Source organism: Stegodyphus dumicola, chromosome 10, assembly GCF_044657685.1.
Source record: "Stegodyphus dumicola isolate Sdum_Otavi_A_Nest chromosome 10, ASM4465768v1".
Taxonomy (NCBI): domain Eukaryota; kingdom Metazoa; phylum Arthropoda; class Arachnida; order Araneae; family Eresidae; genus Stegodyphus; species Stegodyphus dumicola.
The window spans coordinates 42,447,728-42,472,378 of record NC_140777.1 but is presented as its reverse complement, the minus strand read 5'-3'; the positions used below and the strand labels follow the sequence as shown (position 1 = coordinate 42,472,378).

The 24,651-nt window shown below is 32.4% G+C and overlaps 1 protein-coding gene and 1 long non-coding RNA gene across 7 annotated transcripts in view; one reads left to right on the top strand and one right to left on the bottom strand.

The window, feature by feature from the left end:
• LOC118195368 (uncharacterized) overlaps positions 1-18,975 on the bottom strand; it is a 104,160-nt gene extending 85,185 nt beyond the window's left edge. For 4 of the 5 annotated variants that reach the window (XR_004759237.2, XR_004759236.2, XR_004759239.2 and 1 more), the window contains exons 1-2: positions 18,881-18,975; positions 5,717-6,154 (exon numbers count right to left, since the gene is read on the bottom strand). Coding sequence is in view for 2 of the 5 variants with exons in the window: in XM_085824899.1 (XP_085681025.1) it covers positions 5,717-5,851 (135 nt within the window). In the remaining 3 variants the exon portion in view is untranslated. Of the gene's footprint in view, positions 1-5,716; positions 6,155-7,703; positions 7,868-18,880 lie in introns of those variants that run through there. The other variant, XM_085824898.1, reaches the window with a different exon arrangement.
• Positions 992-24,318, top strand: LOC118195392 (uncharacterized). 2 transcript variants are annotated; one of them, XR_004759241.2, is made up of 2 exons: positions 992-1,192; positions 23,576-24,318. It is a non-coding gene; the product is annotated as an uncharacterized LOC118195392 (long non-coding RNA). The 2 variants fall into 2 exon arrangements; XR_015043391.1 differs by having other exon boundaries at positions 23,573-24,318.
• The last annotated feature ends 333 nt before the right edge of the window (positions 24,319-24,651 follow it).

Sequence of the window (24,651 nt, the reverse complement as noted above, 5' to 3'; positions counted from 1 at the left end):
AATGAGTTATCATGCAATAGTTGATATATTTGATGCCATATTGAAAAGAAATGAGATTCTGGCCCAGCCACCGCACCCACCATGGAGTCCAACAAGGGAACACAGGTTCCTGTGTTAGGGCTAGCCGAACCTATACGCCCACAGTCGACTTTCCCAAAAGCAGGTACTCCCGAAAGCTTTTCCCCAATTTACTGAGACGAAAGACAAGTGACCAGGCGATTGACACTAACAGGGACAACTAAGTGCTTCCCATCTGGGCAGAAGCAGAGGTTAAAGTAGCGTATTGGGGATAGTACCTCATTATCGACTTCCACTATTAAGACCCTCTTTTCCAACGACACGAGTTCCCATGCACAGTGCGCATCTGGGCAATTTTCTCGCTACTTGAAGCTAGAGACAAGAGGTGTACTAGCCTCTCATAACAAGCCTCAACCTCTCCAGAGTTAACTCACAAGGGAGAAAAACAGAAAAAAGTAGTAGCTAAAAAGGGGGGAAAGGAAAAAGGCTAGATCACTGAGGATTGTCAAGATCGTACACCCGTCTCAACAAGAAAATAATCTTCTGAACGGTTAGGATACATTGGGATTGCTATATCGGTACTTACAAGGTGAATCCCTGAGGAGCAGTGACAATAGACTCGAATGAAAAAAAATGAAACAATGCATTTAAACTGAAACAGCACAAAATCATATTACAAAACTAATAACCCTTTTGGCTAATAATGAAATTTTAGATTTTTGGCGAGAATAAATGCTGTATTCTTTGATAGAAAAGAGATTTAATTCTTGTACTCATTTATTTTCCTTCACATATTATTGATATTCACATAATTTTTATAAACTGGTTTCCTTTCATCATAACTTGTCATGTGTTGCGGAAATTCAAATCTTTGAAAAGTAATTGAAAAGTCTAAAGAGAAAAATATGGAGAATATCAGACTTCTGAATCAAAATTAGGTGAGATGTCTCTATCAGATATGTCTGTATTTATGTTCTAATTTGCATGATGTCTTCAAGGTCTTAACTAGTGATTGTGCAAAATTTTCCTATAATTTTATGTGTACGAGGACATGGACTCTTTACTATTCCATAAGGCTCCTGAGTGATTACGGGGAACTTTACTGCACTACACTTCTCTCTATAATTTTCCTTGTGGATTGACTTTCATCTGTTGTTAGCTGACATTGCATTATGTAAGTTGTTATTATAAATATAAATGAAAATTTGCCTAAAAGATGCACTCATGAATGCTTTACAATATTAAATTTCTGTTTGACTTTTCCTGTTTAAATTATGTTTAATCTATGTGAGATTAGTTCTGTTAATCGGCCAAGTCGGTTAAGTGCGAGTGCATTGTCAGCGAAGGTAAAGTAGCAGCTTAAACGAGGTGCACATTTTAAGTTTGAATATAAAAAGCATGTCTTAACAAAGCTTCTCTTGGCAAATATTGTTATTACCGAAATATACGTGGAATATTTAATTTTATCTTCTTCGTAGCCTTCTGCAAAAAGGATTCTCAGACTTTTTAGTCGTCAAAACATGAATTCTAAGGAATTAAAACATTACGCCATGCGTGCTCCTGTGGTGTAACTGCTAGCATGTTCATTTAGCATTGCAAGACCTGTGGTTCGAGTCCCGGCCGGAGGATAATTGATTTTTCACTTTTCTCACTTCGAAAACCTAATAGTCTCCATAAAGTCTTTAATTTATCTTCAAATTTAATCAGTATGTTATTGATTAACAAACTTAGGGATCAAAGAGAAATAAAATACAATCTTTCATAATTGAAAGCTTTACGTTATTCATAATATATTTAATTAATATAAATGAAAACGTGTTTAATTTGTAATATACATAATAATATATAATAATATAATAATGTATAATTTTAATGAATATTTGTAGCTTTGCTGCAGTTAATAAAAGAAGTTTCTAACCCTACGTAACTCGTATACAAACCTTTGTTTTATAAATTTTTATGATATATTACAATTTTTAGACTTAAATCATTTTTAATTGTTTGAAACTCATAATGCTAAATGTATCTTTGCTGTTTTAGACTGGCATCCGAAGTCTTCATACTGCAATATCTTGTTTAACTTCTATCAATTTTCAAGGAACTTTAGGATTAGTATACTAGAGATACTTCAGGGCTAGAACTAGTATACTAGATAGCTAACTTGCGATAATATCAGACATTTTGTGAAGCAGAGATTGTTATATAACTCTCTCAGATTTCGTGTGCCTTAAAAATATGTAATAATTATAAATATGAAAAGCGCAAATGAAAGGTGTTTCTATTATATTCCCGCATACTTACAATTTCGACTGCTGCTAACAAAATCAAAATGCCTTAAATTTATAGGCCTTCTTAAGGCTGCCCCTCCTCGATGATTTATTCTTCGAAGAGTCTCTTTTGTATTGTCAAATATTTCTAAGCTTTGAGTCGGAAATATCAATATCATGTTTCCATTCATAACAGAAATGCTCTTATTGATGCGATATGCCGTATGACATTACATATCATATAATGCCCAAGTGGTAATCATACAGAGCAGTATGGCGTTACCCGATTCCTCCGAAGTTCGTTTACTGATGTGCCACAAAATGCGATAAAAAGATAAAAAGCAAAAGCTATGCGATAATAAAATAAGCGGCTAAGGAATTTGCTCGTATCATTAAAAGTTCATACATATTTGAAGTAGTTTTGTCTGCCTTTTCTTCGAGAACAGGACTGACTTCAGGCTGCTTGCCCTGTGTCCCCATTCAACCGATGGCTTATTAAAATTTAGATTCTATTCTTGACTAGTATTTAAGAGATTGAAACACCCGCTTTTGTGAATCAAACTCATTAAAAGCATTCGTCTTTTATTTTAGGAAATATTGAACAATATTTAACTCTTTCTCAGAACTCTATGAAGGCATTTTTTTTAATGTCTAAAACTACTTGGTTGATAAGAATTTTTGCAGCTTGAAATTTAGTGCATCGGTAACTGGCACTTCAATAAATGATATTTTCATAGCAATCAGCAAACATTATTGATACAGAAATCAAAATTAAGTGCTTTTTCGAAAATGAATGAGTGCTAAGGGGAAAATCACGAGTACTAAAGGAAAGATGAGAACAGGCATTTATTAAAATAATAGCATAAATATATGTAACGCAAGCAGAAGACAAAAAGTAAAAAATAAGACGACAGTGAAGTTATCTTATGCACATAACTAATAATTTAATGAATAGAAGTACAAACGTAAAAGCTTAACTTAATATTAGTATCTTGGAATATGGCGAATCATACTAAAAATATTATTGCTTCCTGAAAGCAGCAATAGAATTAATACAAACACAAAAAAGATTCGTAACCTGGGAGAAAATTTAAAAAAAATGCGTACGCTAATATCTAGTAATTAATATTCATTCCATCATAGAAATTCAGAATGTGTAAACAGAATTCATATGCGTTCACATTATGCAAGCACTGAATTAAATATTCAAAATGGCAAAGGATCGCAATAAATCAATACCAGGGAAAAAATATGTCATTCTGTGAATGATGAAATGATATTATTATGTCATTAAGAAACAGATGTGTGAATTGAGCGGATAGTATAATGGTGGGTATCACCAGATGAGATGCTTATAGAGAGGCAATAAAGAGAGAGAAGACCTAGTTTATGACCATAATGCTTGACGTTGCAACAACGCATTCTCAGAAGAAAGGAAACGCGTTATCCAATTTAAATAAACTACGGCATAAAATAACTTTTTATATATTCTGATATTTACCACCTTTCACCCACATAGCCCGGTTGCGTTATGTAAACACCTTACATGAAATATTAATGTGATATATTTATATTTCTGTTAGAAATGGGTAAAAAACTCTGGAATCTAATCTCTGTAGAAAACTATAGACAAAACACGCAGCTATAACTGGATTTTAGACTATTCAAGATAGTTTACTGGCCATTTTAAATTTTTAAATCCATTTTCATTGTTTGGAGTAGATTTTAGTGTGAAGTTGCCGTTACTAAACTGTATTACAGATTTCTGTAAAATCATCCGCTGTTCAACTTCTTTAGAATGCTGTAGAATTATAATCCAGTTTTCTACAAATTAAATCCGTGATCTTTTATAGAATTCTATAAAATTTTAGATATATCTTCTATAGAGATTCTGTAGAGATATGAGTAGATGGTAGATATTCAGTAGTATCTGCTCAGATTCTATAAAATTTGTACGCATTTTCTAATGTTCGCACGTATTGAACATTATAACATGTGTATAGAATGTAATAGAACTCTACTGAAAATATCAGGTCCAGTTTCCAGAAAATTTGACCGTAAGTCTAAAAAATTCAAAATGAGTTTCCTTCATTTAATTTTCTATAAAAAATCAACAGAATAGTGGTTCTTAACCTGTTTTGCCTCATGTACCCCTTTTCTCATTGCTAAACGATGATTTCCCCTTTCGTTTCCGAATCTCAAAAAATACATATTTCTTTAGATTTAAATTATTTTTTGTATGTTTTATAAATTAAACAAAAATCGTAGAATATGTTGATAAATACCAAAATTTCAATAAACGTAGTTTTTTATGTTCATGATTTAAAACCAAATGTTTAACGATTGAACAAAAGATCGACCACAACGCTCACTTAAATTATGAAATTCTCCATGACTGATGTCCATTTCTTACACCCTCTTGAGTTATTTAAAAGCATTATAAAATTAGCAAAATTTTCTTTCCGGATTAAGAATAATGAATTATTTTTTATCTTCTCGAATAGAATTTTTTGACTTAAATTTTGAAATTATTTGTGACATGGAGGGGAAAGGAGATGAAACCTTTCCGAACAAATGGGTAATTTTTTTCTTAATAATAAATTTTAATATCGTTTTGATTTTAAAAATATTTATATAAAAGTAAAAACGCTTTACATAATAGCTAAGCTTAATTAAAATTAGCAAATTATTTTTCTTATGATGGTACATATATAATAATTAAAAATAATTTATTTCAGAATTTAAACTTGCATAAGTAACAGCGTAAATCTAATCGTTCAACTAATTTTATGATTTAAATTGATTTTCCGCTTTTAAAAAAACTAATTTTTTTTTCGGTTTTTTATTCTATGTGAAACAACCGTGCCAAAAAATATAGAAAATATTACATAAATTTATAAGTTGAAAAGTCTTAAGTTTAAAGAAAAAGATCAGAAATTTCCGTACAGAAATAATTCAACAATTATGAATAAAAAGCATTTATTTTTGTCTTTTATACCCTACATAATGTATCAAAAACTAAAAATTTGCTTAGATTAAAGTTTGAGAACTTTGCAGATTCCTATAGAATATTATTCTATAAAGGGTTTATAGAATTTCTGTATGATTTTACAAAGCAATGTTTTTATAGAATGTTATGTTTATGTTCCGTTAAAGCTTTAAAAGGTATTTTTATAATTTTATAGAGAAGCTGATCTATAGAATGTTACCCATAAAGTTCCATAGAAATATTTATACAGCTCTTTCAGCCTCTATAAAAATTTTTTGTTTCACAAACAGAGTGAAGAAAGTAACGTCGCTTAAACTCTGAATTCATATAATGGAACAAAAGCACACATAAAAATTTTCTGTAGTGAAAAATGAATTGACACTAAAAAAAGAATGAACAGTTAAGAAATTAATCATGGCAGCTAAAAGATTTTCAACTTTACCTTGTTCGAAGTTTCAAGAGTCGCAATTGCTGAATGCAAAAATTCATTCAGGAACTTTTCGCTTTTTACCTGCAGTTGCACCGGAACGGTCGCCGTTTCTAGATCACGAGCCTTAAAGGTAATTGCATCAGACATCAACTTTCGCTTTTAATACCTCTTCTTCCTGTGGGTCATTGTGGAACCAGGTCACGGACATTTCATTCGATCGGATGGAAGTCACCGGTCAGAAGAGTCCAAGGTGAGATGAGAACAGAATCTTCTTGGCATGGGTCAGGGTCGAGAGTCGGTTGACCACGCGCTACTTTGCGGTCAAGGGTGAATAATACTGGGTTGGTTTCTTTTTCAAGAATGACCGAAGTAGTATAATACTATTTGGTAACACTTATGTCGCTCCAGCGAATGAAACCTTGACTTCAAATGATACTTGGTGAAAAATATCTGAAAATTAAGAAACAGTTTCGTTTTTAATTAGTACAACTATCCATTTGTTATACGCAAATAAATCTAAAACGTAGCGCACTTTAAACGGCTGTAAGAATTATTCCAGTTCAACTAAATGTATAAAATAGAAGAAATTAACTATTTAAATAGGAGTGATCGTTGCATGTTAAATTAGTGCTGAAAAAAACTGTTACTCCAACAGATCACAGTGATCTCAAACTCGCGGGCCACCTGCGGCCTCCGAAACAATTTTATACGGTCCGAGAATACTTTTAGATAATGTATTCGTTGCAGATACAATGTTCATAGTTTTAGAAACATTAAGATATGAGTTGTGCCTATGTGCTATTGAACGAAGTGATGTGATTGTTATTGAAGGGCAAAGAAAATAAAATGAATAGACTGGGACTTTTTTTTGGTCACTATATACTTGCACGACAGGCCAGGTAAAGCAGAAGATGACAATCTTACCTGGGTAACTATACTAAGCTACTGACTGGGTTACTGACTAGGCTAAGGTGGGAGAATTTCCGACATGGTACAGGTCAGTAAATTTAATTTGACAACCCAGAGCTGGTCAAACTTCAGCATTCTAAACTTCCATTTTTCGAGTTAAGGTTAAAAGTAAAGTACTATTTAATAGTTAATTTAACGTACTGGAGTCATCGGAGATTAAAATTTAATATTTAGTTTTCAATATTTTATTTTTGAGGGGAAGGTTGGTTAAAAATGTTTTTAAATATTGTTAGAAAGTGTTCTTGTCCATCAGTTGTTTTCAGATCGAGAATTCGGCCCACATACAATTTGAGTTTGACACTACTGCTGCTTTATCAGACAGAAGATGGTTAGGTATATAAGGTATTTTCCCCTCCTTCCTAGTGTGCCTTCGTGGTGTAGTGGTTCTGCACGCTGGGCCGGTATTCCAGAGGTTCGTCATTAGATACCCGGCGAAGGCGTTTGCTCATTTTTCATAGTGCCAGCTTCCAAAAAACACCTAATGTCTCTACAGGTATAATTACTCAAATATGGCAATCTTCTTAAGGGAATGTATATCTTCACGGAAGACTTTCGAAAGAAAAATGACTCGTATTCAGTTTGTTCACTAGATAAGCCATGAAAACCAACTATGCAGCAAGCCCGTTTTGGGGTTCAAACCAATGGGAACTTCAGCGGTTCCAACCGCTCAGCCATTGGTGACTTATTATTAGCAGATAAACTTCAACTGAATATTTAAGACAGCATAAATAATGTACCCACAATATAAAAAATTTAATATAAGTCATGTAACTGTTTCCCATATTTAGTAATGCAGTAATTAAAAATTCTTATCGATATATAAAAAACGCTGAAAAAAAATTACATAAACCTCGCGTACAAGAATACGCAACCCTTATACAAAATGTACAGAAATGAACTGACAAAAAAAAAATCCTGTAAAAATACACCTTAGGCTATGTTTTAAATAAACCGAAAATAAATACTGAAATACTCACACGAATTATATACTATCAAAATTTTAATTAATTATTAAAAATAAAATACTTACCGTAATGTTCGTTTGTGATTGGAATAGACGAAATAATAAACAGAAGACTGTAGTAGAATTATGAATTTGATGCAACTCAAATTATTCTAAGAAACTGCATAAAGGAATGGATCATAATGTTACAAAGTAAATAAAGAAATGGTGGTAGAAACGTAATAGTAATACAGCCTGTGTTTATTATTATTATTATGCATTCAGATATTTTAAACCATGAATATGCATTTTACATTGCTTCTTGTTTACTTAAATGAAAGCATGTACACATAAGTTTATAAAATAACCTGTCACCGATTTCAATGACAGTTTCATTTTCGGTAGGTGATGTAATATCAGGTTTACAACTCAGTTATGAAACTGGAATGAAAACGAAAAACAAGATTAAATGTGATATTTCTACTGTGATGTTTCAGGAACTGAAAGCAGTCTAATCTACCAAGGTTAATCCTCCATAATGTCTTCAGCACTGAGTATTATTATGATCTAATTCAGTACACTGAGACCCCGCTTAAAGCGAGAAATACGTTTCAATAAATTTCAGCGTTACGAGGCCAGTTATAAGTGAAACAGAAGGAAGATTTTAAAAAATTATCAGACATTTTTGTTTGCTTTATTTTATTTTGCAACGTTTATTGTTAAATACTTTTGAAATAACTACAGATTTATGTATTGCTAACATCGATTTTTATTCATAAAAAGTTCATGAAAATTTTTAAAAAAATGTTCAGGTAAAGAAGCTCTGTTTATGATGAGAAAGATTCTTCCTCATTTGCTCTTTTTTGCTTTGTTTGTGTAGTCATCTAGCATCGTTTTCCTTTTTCTGTTTCCTTCAGCAAATACGAGTAGCTGTCGATAGCAAGACATCGCATCAATGATAATTCGTCTTCTGTGAAAATTTAAATCATTTGGTATAAACTGATGCATAATTTTCCTTTGTAGTGTAACTAAAATTTTTTTAGAAATTTCGTTGAAAATTCCTTTTGCTCCTTATCTTAAAAAACATTAATTTCGTCCTCTTCGTCCATTCATTGTTCTACTATTTCTTTAAGACTGTCCTTGGAAAGACTTTCACCAGTTTTAACTAGAAATAATTCTCCGGTATTCTGCGCATTTATATTATCCAACCCTGTTTCATTAGCTAGCTTGACAATTTCATCGACTTCAAAAATGAATTCTCTGATGTCAACAACTCTGCTTAACTCCGACTATACGTTCTTCCACACTCCTTTCAAAAAAACTTTCAAACATTGGTTATTCACCATCCTCGGTCAGCTAATTCCAGGAAATATTAATGTTGTCTACGCAGTATCCGTGATACTGTAGTTTTTCCAAGAAATCTCTAATGTTTTGTTTGTCTTTTCCATCGGTTTTCAGAATACCCGCCGCAGATAATAAGCTTTAAAATTTGATATTACGCCTTAATCCATGGGTTCGATTAACGAGGTTGTGTTTGGCGGCAGGGAAACAAAGGTGTGACTTTGAGCATTATCAAATAAAAGTAAATCTCTCGGCTCTAGTTTTTTAAATTCGCGATTATGCTTAACAGACGGGCAGAAGTACTCACGAAACCAATTCTCGAAAATTTTTATAATGTTTCAAGACATTTTATTAGACTCCCAAATTACTGCTCAAGGTAAGTTTGAAATTTTCGTCTGTGCTTTTGGGGTTTTGGAATGATAAACAAGGAATGATTTTAATTTAAAGTCTCCAGAAGCGTTACCACCTAACAGAAGCGTTAAACGATCTTTTGCAGTTCCTAAACCAACTCAACAGTACTGATAACGTATGCGTTTTTGGGAAATCCCAAAGCTACTGCGTAACACTGAAACAGCATTAAGCGGAGTAGGTTAAACGGAATCCTACTGTATTTATACTGCGCATATTTCTGCATACTGATATATCAAATCAAACACTTTGTAAAACGTGTTTAACCGTGTATAAATAATATCATTTCATTTATTTTAAGAAACTGATAGGTAAAAGCTCATTCCAACTCCTTCATTTTTAATTTAAATTGCATATAATGAATTAACTGCCTGGTAAATTAAAGAAATCAGATCTAAAATCATTCCTCTAAAGAATAATAAATACTTTTTGAGAGGAGTACTTGCAGTTTGCATAATACTAAAAAAATGTGGGAATATATATTGGTATTAACTTTATGAGTCTCAAACATTTATAGCCTACATGCCGCATATGAATCTTTTTCTATTCGAAGTCTTAAAATTTGACAACGAAGGTTAGGCTTAACGGAGAAGTAATAGTATGCTAAATAAAATCTTAGAAAATGTCATATTTAAGGACTGGTGAAGGCATAAATTGTCCCAGTCCTTCGAAAGAGCCAGAATTTTATGTTAATTAATCAGTCATTATGAGCTGGACCTTTACTCTAGCTTCTTTGTTTTGGAGTTCTCACCAGAATGCAATTTAATAGTTGATTATCTAAGCCGAGGGTTTGGATAATTAGAGTTTAGAGCTTCTGTCTCGCTCGACTCGTTGTTACTTATCATAGCCAGCTCTGTCAAAGTTATTTTGGCTTTAGCATCTTGCTAGCCGAATTTAAAATACGAGCCGGTAATTACCTTAAGCTAGTTTAAGCAGTCACTGTGTATGTAGTCTTAAACTACTTTATAAGGTATTTCTCCCACTTCCTTACCATGCCTTCGTGGTGTAACGGTAGCACGCTGGGCCGGTATTCCAGATGTCCGTGGTTCGATTCCGTGGATCTGCACAATATTAATGGAGGCTTATAGACATAGCAGATCTATACAAAATTTTGCCTTAAACAATAACTCTCTTAATTCTTTGATGATATAATCATAAAGCCAAAGACCTATAATAGAAGAATTTTCACATTTAGCCGTCTATTTATGATCAGTTATCTGTAATCAATTTAATTGGCTGAACCTCTGATAAATAAAAGCAACTTATCTCATAAATAATAAATTGTGTGTTTATGATAGAAATTTTCAAAATGCTTTTATGGAAGTCCGTTTAACTTCAGAAATGATGTAGATTCCTAGATAAGCAATAAGCATTGCCAGTATCGACAATTTTTCTTAGACAATGGACTTAATTTCTTCTATTGTTCTCTGATGTCTGAGTTTCTCAGGTCACATCAATCTTTCCTTCAGAAAATTAATCATATGTAAGAATCTTAGCTTTAAAAAAAACGGAAATTTAATGGAATCAAATCAGTAGAAGACGCTGGAATTTGAAATTCTGATTCCCGAGTTTCTGAATTTTGAAGACTGATTCCCGAGTTTCAAATGGACAGGAATATTTTAGCTCGTGACTGTCACAACCTGTGAAGCAATATTCTTCAGAATTTCACCGTCACTGAGAATAATTATACCAAAAAGTGTTGAAAAACTGAGCTTCAAGATAGAAAATGCGTAAAGAAGAATTTATGAAATTAAGCAGATTGTTTGACCATCCTATGTTTTATCCCTTCTTTGCCCTATCTTAATTCTTTCCTTTTTAAAACCCTTAGACTAGGTTTCTTATACTTCAGATATTACTGGGAAACGTCATTTAAGAATTGTTTTCCATAGCTATTGTTTCAGTCCAAAAATAAAATTCTGAGGCCGTTTCTAAATAAGTTTTTCACATTGTAAATATACACTCCTATGCAAAATTAAGAGAATTTTTCTCAAATTAAGTCTATTTTTGAGAAATGCGTTGAACCAAAGGTACTACACGAAGAATTATCAAATATTCAGAATCGAATATGCAAACGCATACGTGCCCTGTGATTGTGTAGGGGATATAAATGCAAGAGGGGTTTTCGGCAATCTGTGTGCTGGTATTCCTTCATTACATTCGCCATGTTTCTCGCGAGTTCGGTAAATTTTATAAGGTACCAGGTAAAACGAATAGCCACAAACGTATGGATGACCGAATAAGATGGAAAATTAATCGATAGATTAAAGGCAGGCCAGTCACAAGCGTAGGTAGCTACAGAGCTCAGTGTAACGCCCAGTGTCGTCTACTGTTTGTGAAAACAATTTCAAGACACTAGATTCATGTCGAGAAGACCCGGAGAAGGACGACAAGTTCTGCAATGACAAATGAAGATCTTTATTTAGCACTTTCAGCACGCAACACTGAACTGATGTAGTTTCGCAGCTCAACTCGAATTTCACGGTCTACATTTGTCCAAGATTTCATGAGATAGTACTGTATGACAAAATACCTGGAGTTTGCTTTCGGCTTACTGCAGCACACAAAAGTGTATGTTTAGCATAATGCAAACACTATGAGGCTTGAATCAGACTTCAGGGAAGCACAGTGCTTTTTGCAGAGGAGTCCAGATTCGGCCTGGGCTCTGATTCTCGGCGTACCTATATCTGGAGACCGCCTAGAACACGATACCATCTCTCCCTTAACAGGGAAAAGATAACTACGGTTTTGGAGGTGTAACGGCCGCACACAGTTGCATATTTTTGACAAAGGCTCCTTGACTGCTTTAAGTACAGAGAAGAGATTTTAGAAGAATATGTCCGACTTTTCGTGGACGCAGTTGATCCCGAGTTCCTATTAATGGACAACAACACTCGTCCACACAAGGGTTAGCTGATCGACGATTACATAGAAAGTGAGGACATTCGCAGCATGGATTGGACAACTAGATCTGCTGACTTTAACTCAAGTCTGAGAACGCTGAATATTTTACGATAAGAAGCACAGCATGTCTGAGACGTGCTTCGGATGGTAATTTCATCTCAACATTCTCCTCGGAGAACCATCCCGGAGTTGAAAACTGCCTTGCTGCAGAAGAGGGATCGATTGTCCCAGGGACTCCCAACTGCCTCCTGTCCCGCATGTAAATGTTATGACCAGCATTAGAAGTGTATGTTTGCGCAAAGTTTCATTAAAGTCAGTTCCATTAGGTTTCAGAAATTCAACATAATAGGCAAATTCTCTTAATATTTCCTAAGACTGTTATGTCCCAAATAACGAAAGCAAAATTATAAAAACTCCATTTATTATTTTTTCACTGAAGTAGTAATTTGTGAAAACATAAAAATCATCATTGATCGAAATGTTTTGCGGTAAGAAATTTTATCTGTTTTATGATAAGCAATGACTTCTACGTTCATCAGAACGCGCAGTGGAATTTCTTGGAAGAATTGTCATTTGGGAGGAAAAGTTGATAAGCTCATATCCTCCTAATACGATGTTACTTATGTTACGTGACAATAAACACCAATTATGATACATCAGGAAGTTCATTAATATGACATTTATTATATTTCAATAAGGAAGTTATTGAAGAATTGAATCAAACCACCTCCTTAAATTATGATCTTCAAATGAGTTTGTTTACTTCTGAGAATGAAAGAATCATTGAAAAGCAGCCAGTATTTAGAAAACTGCCTTTTATTTTTAAGGTTATAACAACCTTTTTATTTAACTAAACGGAATAGAAAATGCCCTCACTCGACGCTCACAATTTAACTGCTACTTGTGGCTAATTAACTTGAACACAAAGTAGTATGTGCAGTCACAACGAATTAAATTTTAGGTACACGACTGGCTCCTACTCAATTTAAACTGCTAAGAATAAAGAAACTGGCTAACACCAAATATTCAACCACAAAGCTACTTTCAAACACGCGGCATAAATTCAAAACTAACTCTCCTACTGCGAACGCTTAAAGTCTGCTAAAGTCTGCTTAAAGTCTGCTAAATATTGTTTCCAAACTCATTTTGATTTGTACGTACGTCATTTAAATTCGCATTCTGGCAGGAAACTGAGATAGAAAGGAAAGAAAAGTTTCTTAAAATAAAAGTAATTGGTTAGAACGAAATAAGATCTTTACAAGCCAAATTAACATGTTGCTCTTTATTAACAACTATTTATTTGTTGACGTTACAGTTGGACTGATTTTTACAAATAGTAGTACTGCGATCAGCAGATCTCCACTAAAATAAACAATTTATTGACATAAAGATTTAATAAATATCGAAGATACGAAGTAGTTTTCAGTTCCAAATTCTGAATATACGCAGCTTAAAAACAAAAGAAGAAACTAATTCATTTAATCACGTTGGCGCGTTTTAATCATCCTTGTTTTTGCGCCATAATCTCTCACTCACTCACTCATTTAATCACGTGATTTACTACTCGCCGTAGGGAGGCGCTTCATTATCCTTTACTGCTTCTTATGTAATCTGTTTGTGCATATGTGTACTACTATGCAACGTAATTGTTTTTTAGAATTTAGGCAAAAATAAATAAATAAATAAAAACTCTTAGAAACTGGCTGAGCCAGCTCGTATTAAATCAAATGCCACGAGTAAAAAGGGAATGATATATTTACCTTGAATTCGTGTTAAATTAAATTCATGTAAGGAAAATCAGTATAAGAACAGAACTAAGTGTTTTGATCTTTGAAATTTTTAATATATATGTTTTATTAAGGGTTAACTACACAGAGGTAAGAACTAGAATACTTTTGCGAACAACGGATTCGTGGATATCGCTATAAATAATTACTACAGGAAGAGTATGAAACTGAGAATTTATTGGAAAAATAACAGCGCACAGGAAGAATGAATAGTTGTAAATGACTCAAGAAGAATGCTGATGTTAATCAAATCCTTAACGCTCAGGAAATATCGTAAATTTCCGACATCACTCACCGACTATTCATTTAAATGTTTTTGACCCATATACTCTTTCAGAGCTAAAGCTGTATTTATAGAGTGTTGCAATTCTTGAAATTTTATGAAAAAATTGTTCTAAAACTCCAAAAGTGCATTTTTCCGAAACTTCTAGAAAGTCGTCAAGCTGGCGTAAAATTGCCAGATGTCTTCAAATTGGTGAAAACATTGTTGGTCATTGCCCATTAGGACTGCTTTTGCCAGTATTTTGCGTTCTAGTTGAGCTATTTTCACAATTTAAACGCTTTTGGATTCAGAATCACAAACTCTATAATTATGTTCAACAAGTAAACCCTTACGTACAGATACGTAATCTTAAATTCAATTACATAAAAATACATCCCAAAATTATTAGCTACAATGCAAAAAGTAAGCAAATAACTAAATAAAAAACAATATTAAATGTTAACAATATGCAAAACAACAATAATATTAAACAGGCGCAAGTTCTTTCAAAATTCAGAACAATACAGAGCTCAATAAATTACATTGTTAAGAGGACCACTATTTCAATAAATAAAATTTAGAATGATTTAAAGTAGCGAATTTGCTTGCTTACAAATCTCATGTGGACTACTATTTAGAGATTTCTCAAATCAAGATTTAAAGAAACGAATCTCTAAAACTTAATCCTTAGAAGGAGATATTTCTAAAATTGAAATTGTTTAATTTAAATATCGCGACAAATTTCTTTTCTAGCCTTAATTATAGTAGAGTATTAAATTTTCCGGTTAATTTTCAAACCAGTTCCATTGTCAAAAGCAGGAAACATTTCCAATGAGTTACTTTTCCTTTTTGCTTTGAATCTTGATTTTCTACTGACATGAAAATATTTATTATTCGTACTTATTAAACAAAATAAACGTAAAAAGAAAGATGTCGCTATATTAAGAAGCGTACACATTCACAAGTTTTCAAAGGCCTTTCAATCCAAACTGTCAAGTCTGCACAGAATGTTAGTATACAAATAGACGAATGCCAATCATAAAACAGAATCTGCCATCTGCAGTTATTGCGGAAATTTTATTTTCGGAAATATGACTTTAATTTACGTCAAAATGTCACTTCGATGTATCGTCGCATAATGATCACTCAGTGATTGAAATAATACGACATGCAAGAATTATCTGTGACTTTCCTTGTTTCTTTATTAGTCCAAAGGGGCATTGTTCCTGAAGGACTATTGTTTTCGTTTTGCGATTTTGCGTTGAATCACTATAAATGTCCGTTTCACTTTTCAAACTGTTGCCACCAAATGTTCTGCATTATATTAGAAGAAATTAAATAATGTAAAATCTGCATAAATGTATGTATATTTCTCGCATTGTGATAAAACAACGGTACCTAGAGCCATCGAATTTTGAATGACGTAATCCTCCTACGAATATGGGCACGTGGAAGACCCAATTTGAAATTTGGAATTTGTTATATGATCGATTTCATATTTTGTAAAACGTTAACGAATTTTTGATTAACAAACTCAAGGATTTCAAAGCGAGCAATAGCAACACTCTACGGGGGGGGGGACCTTTTTATCTCTAGCGCGTGGAACGTAGTATTGGATATTCTAAAGATAGGCTCATTTTAAAATCATTTTGCGACATTGCTATTGAACTGAATTTTATGGTTTTAGTGCAAAGAACATGATATTGAATAAATAAAGTTAACACACAAAACTTTGAAAAAACGCCCCTTTGAACGTAATTTAAAATCTGAAACCTTTCAGATTTTTATTATTATTATTTTCTTAGAATATATTTTGTCATACGATAATAATTAGCCAGAGATCAGTTGCAATAGATCTTTTTTTACATGAGTGTCCTGCCTCCAAGCTAGCATCTGTCAGCATGTTAATTCTCATAAAACATGCCAATACTAGTAGTTCTCATCTGGTTTTCGTTGCTTAAAATGTGATACAGATTCAATGATTCACCATGAGTCAGGGGGACCACACAACAAAAAAGCGTATTAACTACATAAAAAAGTATTAAATTAAATTTTCTTTTGTTTTCCTTTATCTAGAACAATGTTTCTTATACGTTTTTGGTTTATTGCCCGCTTTTAGAAAATATTGAATTTCAAAGCTCTCCTTTTCCGAGAATTCACATTTATATTTTTTTAATAATTAAGAAATTAAAAAATGAATAATGTGATAGGTTTATCTGCATATTCATTAAATTAAGGTAAATACACAGTCACATTTAATTAAATTATACGTAGGAGCTTATTAATTAAACTCATAATAAAATAAGTTTAATGACAAAGTTGAGTTCGATAGGCTTCGACAAGTTTGTCACTATTCTTCTCTGTTTACGTTATCAACACCTGCAACTCTAACGACCCACGTCCCACTAAATAAGGTGAAATACATGCGATAAAAAGAATTTAGTGGAATGTCCCATAAAACCAATAAAGTTTAAATATCTGCTTCTGCAACCAAAACATTTGGTTTCTAAATCTAAATTTAAATTTTAGCTTTTCATTTGCTCATAAATGCTGTTGTAGAGCTTCTAAATCTTGAAACTATTCAACTATATTGTTAGGTATTACCTCCCTTTCTTTCACACTTCGAGGTGGTTACACTTCGAGGTGGAACTGGAAGCCCACTCGACGCGTATTCGAGAGGTCCATGGCTGGAAACCCGGGGAGGGCAATGCACACATTTCACGTCTCTTGCTTCAAAGTAACCCAATGACTCTACAAGTGGCGCCCGAATTAAAAGGTGTTGGACTATAACTCGCCACCATCAAGATTTGACGTCTAGATCCCCTAATCCGCTGTAGCCCTTTAACAGGTGGAAAAAACTGTTTTTTAAAAAAATTTTTTTTCACGTTTTAAAGGGCAAACGAGCCAGCGCTTTTGCCACCTTGTAAAGGGCCAGCCAGGGCAATGCACATCTTACACGTCTTCTGCTTCAAGAAGTCCTGATGACTCTGTAAAGACATTAGGATTTTTTTGGAAGCAGACAAGATGAAAAATTAGCAAACGCCTTCACTGGGAATCGAACCGTGGACCTCTGGAATACCGGCTCAGTTTGCTGACCACTACGCCACGAAGGCACGCTACTGAGGCGGGAGAAATACCTTATATACTCCCCCTTTTAAAGGGCGACTGGGGCTTTTTAGGGTACCCCAGTTTAAGACCTTTCAGTTTAAGTTTGTGAAGTTTCACCTATAAGAACACTTAGTAGATTTGTTGGATCCCTTATGTGACATAAGGAAAAGTAAAGCTTCACTCCCTGGCATAGCTGGCTCATATAGCAGTATTTAAAACTGAGTTTTTTTTTTTTTAATATTATTCTCGGTATTTTCACCCTCTCATGTACGTTCTTGGGATTGTGTTGTTACTCAAAGGGAATTGTTGCTGATCTCTGTTGGTGACTTCCATAGCAAAGTCCGGAATACTCCCTTGTGTGTTCTCTGATAAGTAAAGCAATATTATAAGAAGCAACCCAACTTCATCCTGCTTGAATGCTGCTGGAAAGAGCTTCACCAATGTAGGCTGTTTTACAAATTTCTATCTGAATCCTTAAAAATAATGCGAATCCCTGTCCTTTTTGATTTAAACAGACTTTTGACAGTCATTTATGGAGTCGGAAAGGTTTCATAGCCTCATTTGAGAAAATATATACTGTTTAGGTATTAAACTAATTTAATATGAAATTCTTCAGATATTTAATAAGCTTTTTACATATATTCTTACGCAGCAAAAAATATGAAATGAAAAACAGCTGGAATTATTTATTTATTAATTTTAGCAGATTTGGCTAAACTAAATAATTTTTCAGAAATAGAAATACCTGAAGCTGATAATATTATAGTTTTTTATTCATCAAAAAACGTTCATTTGGCAAATGTATTTCAATTTATTTTTATTTAATTTATTGCTAGTACTGAAAATAGCCTTTTTGATTACTACTGATGATGATCTATTAAAGCATTTACTAATGTCATCAAGTTAAAAAATATTTGTTTTCCTGCAGCATTTTTCATTTTAAATTTTTTCCATACAATTACGAATCTTTGACCTTTTGTCAAAGATTTTTCTACTATATTATTTTGTTTCTGCCGAAAACTATAGAAAATTTGCGTATACAGGTTGCTTATTTAAATATTCAACATTGCTGAACCTGTCAGTATTGAATCTCGGAAATCTGTTCGTTCCGAAATTGACTGCAGAGTTCAACACAGTGACAAACATTTTATCTTAAAGTGCCTTATATCTACGGCTGATTGCTTAGCCAATGAATATCGATGAGTTGAATGAATTGGAGCCAATCAATATCGTCTTCAACTTCTACGCATTCGTTGAAAGATGACTTTGGTCAGCCTGCCTTGAAATTAAATCCGAAATAAAATATATTTGTATTAGATTTACCTTTCTATATCATCAAAAAATTCATGGAAGACAATGCAATCGCACAAACGATATTAGATTGGCGCATTGATATTTTTGGTAACATATTCATCTTAAAAACTTCCAGAATCAGTTACAGAGTGATTACTACTTACGTTTGAAAGTAACTCCCACGGCCATTCACTCTGTAACAGATGATGGAGAAAAAGGCGGACATGAAAACGCTAAACACTGCACAGGTACAGATCACACCACCTCTAAAAATAAGCTTCTGATTAAAGAGGATGAGTTTTTTGCGAATGGCAAACTTCCAGTTGGAAACCATATGACAACACTTTTAATGTTTGGAACACAAAAACTACCGATTTGTAATTCTTTGAAACTGTTGCTGTTTAAACTGTTTCAGTGATTATAAAATGGTTTTGATTATCAAAATTTCTACAAATTCAATTAGAAAAAGTAAAACGCAAATTTTCTTTCTTTGATGAAGTTATACAAAAATAAAGCTATCATTGATTCAAACTTCTAGTTGGAAAACGTATGTTAACTAATAAGAAGTGCCTATTTCGATTTGTAGTTCTTTGGAAGTGCTTCCGTTTTTTTTCATGATTTTTTAGTGATTACAAAATGCTTTGGATTATCAAAATGTTTGAAAATTAGTAGATTAGACATGAAGTAAAACGTAAGTTTCTATTCTTTGATGAACTTATACCAAAGTAAAGATACCATTAACTAAAACATCCAGTTAGAAACAATATAATAACACAATTAATGTTTGAAACACAAAAGCTATCTGTTCCGATTTGTAGTTCTCTGAAGCTTCTGTTGTTTAAGCTGTTTTAGTAATTATAAAGTGCGTCTGATTATCGAAATTTCTATCAATTCAATTAGACATAAAGTAAAACGCAAGTTTCTATTCTTTGATGAATTTATACAAAAGTAAAGATATTATTATTGCAAATATAACATTTGTGTGAACTTCTGCTATATTACTTTTCTTATAAAGATGAATTAATAATACTAGTTATTGAATCAAAAAATGGAGACATTACCATTGCGATTCAGTAAACAAACTTATTACTCTGACAGATGCCTAGAAAAATTATTAGTTCGAATATTGCAGATTGTTGTCTTGATAAAAGAATATAGTTTACTTTTAGACTAATTTTTACCTTAAATTTTTTTTATCAATACATCTGAGTTGATAAAAAATTCAATTGTAAGTGTAAATTTTCAAAAAGCTGAATTTTTCTATAAAATTTATGTGTAAAATTATGGAAAGATATACTTCTGTAATGTTAATAACGAAAACATTTACCCTATACATTCCTTAATTCGTTTTCCCTTAACATGTTTTATTTTCTTGAAGTTATTTAATAAAGTAGCTGCTTATATCAAGAAACTGAAAAAAAAATTGTCTTTCTTCAACAAAAATAAATTAAAACTTAGATTCTTAATAATCATTCAAGAATCGTATAAATTTTTTAACTCTTATAGTCTCCCAGCAATTGTATTACTGCTTTTCATTACATGCGCCACAAGTTCTTACACATTACATGCGCCACTATTACATATAATATGCATTGCTTAAGTCAGATATAAAGAGGTGGATTTAAAGAGGAGACATACGAGACGATTTGTGTCCTGAAAGTACAGTAAACCACCAGACTATATTATCTGGAATAAAGACACGCACCCTAGGATTCCAGTTTAGTAAAAAAAAGAAAATGTATGTGATAAAGTTTATTGATGTGAATAAGTTGTAGATAGTTTAAGTTAGAGAATGTCTTACATTATATTTCAGTCGTTAATTTCAGACTCAGCGACACTAATAGTAATCTCTTTTTTTAACAACAGGTTTATTGGGAATCTTAGTTAACTAGTTATTATAATTTTAATCTCTACTATAAGTTCTCTTTTCCGTATTCCTCGCCAAACAAATTAGTAGTGAGTATTTCAACTGAGGTTTTTAGATTTGAGATAGAGAGAGAGCTGCATCGTGGGCACGCTACGTGGTTAGTTTCCTGCCCAACTGTAACAATTATAATTATTCTGCTTTGCAGCCCTTGCTGCCTACACTTCAATTCTGACGCTCCGGTAGAGTTAGTGAGCCAACTTCCAGTATATTATTTAACTTGCAGTCTTTGACTACCTTTCAACATTTCAGTTAAATTGGATTCTTCTATTTCTTTTGCATCACCATGAGTTATGGTCATTGTAGCACAAGATCGTGCTCTTATGTTATAAATTCTGTTTAAATAAAGAAGATTTTATCAACCTTCTTAAGACTTTGTCATTGTTCTCAAACATAACGATAATTCTCTTCACGTCTGTTAGAACTGAAATAACATTACCAGATCAAGTGTAACTTTATAAGTTTATCCGCCGCCGAATAAATCAGTATTGGTTTTGCATACTAAATCGTAGTCTATCTTATTATTTAAAATAGGTCTTGCTGATATTTTCTGGATGACAATAATTCGCCTATCAAATGAAGTTCTTATAAACTACACATAAAAGATGAGTGATAAAAAATTAACAAACATTAAAGAGTAAGGACATCAGTCAAAGTCCAAACGTAAAATCCATTTACAGTTTCCTTTAGGTAATTTGGGCTTAATGGAAACTCAAATAATTTTGTTCATAGAAATCTCATATGAACCTTATCAAATAATATCAGTCTGATTTTATTTCTTATTTCGCAATTTTTCTGAGGCAGAAACATTTTATTTGACCATTTGCATATAAACCAGCGTTCACAGAGATACTAGAATCCCTCGCAATCTAATTAACTCAATGGAAAAAGAAATTTTTTTTCAACAAATTGCACCTTTGGCTGTTGTTTATGAAACTGAGTTTTAAATCAGTTAAAATACTCTCCCCCAAAAGCGAAGTTTAGGTATGATTTCCAACAAATGGGCCAACTACTAACAGCAGATTTTCACAATTAAACGTAATCCTTTTATTATTGGTTATCTTATCGATAGAACATAAGCCACCCACAGCAGCAATAGATCTGTCGATCATGTTCACCTTTTAAAGGAGAAAGAAAATCTTCAGGGCAGAGCACCAAGACTGTAAGAAGAATAAATTTTTGGACGTAAAATTCTTTCTTATCTGTTCGTGGTAGAGAACTTTGCTCAGAACTCTAGAGGTGGACTTGATAGTTCCAGTGCTGAATAAATGGTGAATAATGTCTAAGTAATACCGAAGAATCATCGCTTTATGGAGGGCGTATCTTAGCGATTTACAAGACTGGAAATCTTATAAAGAAAAACGCCAGAAGAAAGTTTCCGCTAACCGGCTACATTTATGAAACTGTTAAATTTCACAAGTATGTACCTAACTACAGTAGCAGAGTGTTTGATTTCAAAATCTCCCAACAGAGGTGCAGCTCTGGATGCCATTTCTGTAAACGAGGTACATTTTCTCGTCGTAGTAGCTGCAGTTTCCAGTTCCAAATTTAAAAGCACCAACAAAATTATATTAAGGTGGGAGGGCGTTGCACATATCTAGAGAATCCTGTGCCTTTACCTATTATGTATGAAAGCTAGTTTGGCTAAATATTATCAAAGGGTTCAGTTATGAACTGATAATTCATAACTGATAAAAAAATTAAAACTTTGGGAAGTGTAGAAATTTCACATGACTGGTACATGATTTCATTACAAAAATTCGAAGGACTAGTATAATTTTCCAAATACAAAGTATTGATGACTACTTTTACGGAATTAAAGCTTTCAAAAGTTCGTCATTGGAATTTCAAATATCTTGAAAGTTACAGAAACTTAATATTTTTAAACCACCCGTTTCAGAAATATCATTAAGCATCATAAAATTTTAATTTAAAGCAGGTATTTACTTTAAATCAGTTTACTGGTAAAATTATCAGCACATATAATGTTTCAAAATTTATTTAATGGTTCAATTAAAATTCGCAAGCGAATTTAATGATTAGCGCTCACGTTGTAGATATATAAAAAGAGCTAGAAACATATCTATATGTGTTTTTTACGTGCATGTAACACATTCATTGCGGTATAAAAGCTTTAACTTTCTTAATGATAAAAGAATGGAACATTCAGGTATGTTTTTTATAGCCAAATAATTACGATTTCAAAGCATAAAAAGTAAACATAAATGTAGAATAGCTCATAAAAAAATGAGAATTTTAGGTTAATTTTGAAAAGGATCTGGAATTTGATATATTACTCTGGTTCTTGATTTTTCCGTGACGTTGAGCGTGACGTTCGTCAACGTTGAGCATTATTTCTAAATAAGACGTATTTGATAAAATGAGTCTCACAAATATCAGATATTAATTTTCATATTTAACTGCAAATAAAGATGCTGTTTTAGACATGCATAATTTTCAAATTTATGTATTTTCTTAATTAATTTTTTGGTGATGCACATTAAGGTATCTGCTAAGGAGGGATGTCTTCGTCACGGGTGTGTTAGAGGAAACTGGTTAGTGTCTATATTAAACATAGGAAAAATCACAAAAGCTTTCATTACGGGATTTGAATCCGGGTGAATCTACCGGTGCTCAGTGACTTACCAATGGCCGTTGTTGGTTGAATGAATGTATTAAGGTACATTTTGTTCATTATGAATGTTGTCGAAATGAATTAGGCATAAAAATATGTGGATATAATTCTCTTAATTATTTTGAACATTTCTAATTATTAAATTTGAATTGATAATCAGTTAGTCATTGTTACCAAAATACTATAGTATTACGATTCAAATGAATGACTTTACGTAATGTTTCATTACGCAGATGAAATACTACTTAAAATATGGCATCCATTTTAGAACAATAATTATCTCTAATTTTCTTTTAGCAGGATATAATAAGGACATCACTGGTCTAAGCTGCTGGCGAACCTTCAGAAGTATTTACGGGATGCCTAAAGTGTAACTTGTTAAGCAAGCTTTGGCCTGTCTAGGAAGACGGATCTCATCCAAAACGCTTTACGAACGAGGGAAACCCCCAACTGTGAAATGGAATTCATTAAATCACGATGTCGTCAATAGCATTCTACTCGTACATTACCTCTTCTGCATATGTCACTACTGTGAGCATCGTATATATGTGATAGATGGACAGAGGACAAACTTTAAGTTTGAGAGGTTTGGAGTTGCGACCCTCCTCTGTATGTATAATATATGTAATATAAACAGAGCAGCAAAATATTTAGAAGCTTTTCTTTTTAAATAAAATATGGTGATGATGAAATATTTTTGGAACACTACATAAAAGGTTATAGTGCGATGTTCGTAACTGGATATTTGTAAATTTTACGGTTATATATGATAAAATTCCTACATTCCTTTAAGTTAGTTAAATGTTTTTTGTAGCAAGTTGTTTTGAGTTTAACTTTACACTTCAGTTTGCAGATCAAAATTGAGGTAAATAATAATGCAGCATGAAATTTTATGAAATAAGAAAAAAAAATAAATTTATATCTTTATCTCACTTTTTAAACCCGAAAATGAAATAAATAACTTGCATTGATGGTTTCATTTATTTTTTACTTTTTAAATTTCTCAAGTTTTTATTAAAATATATATTAATTTATATAAAAAACTGTCAAACTTTTTATTAAAAATGAATCTAATGAATAAATATATTTTAATAAAAAATTATTAAATTTTATTTGCTGCTCAAGATTTATTTTTACTTGTTTATTAAAAAAAGCTTTTTAAAAATGTTCTATCATAAATTTTCCAACATACTTATCAAGAGTTAAAAGGCTATATATGGCGGATAAAGGATATTACAGCAAACAATAGTATCATGGTCATAAGCTGATCTATCTCTAAATTTCTATTAATCAGTCATAATCCAAATCTCTCTCCTTTTTACTCCTTAAATATTTGTAATATACAATTTTCATGAAGAATATATCTCATTCCATAA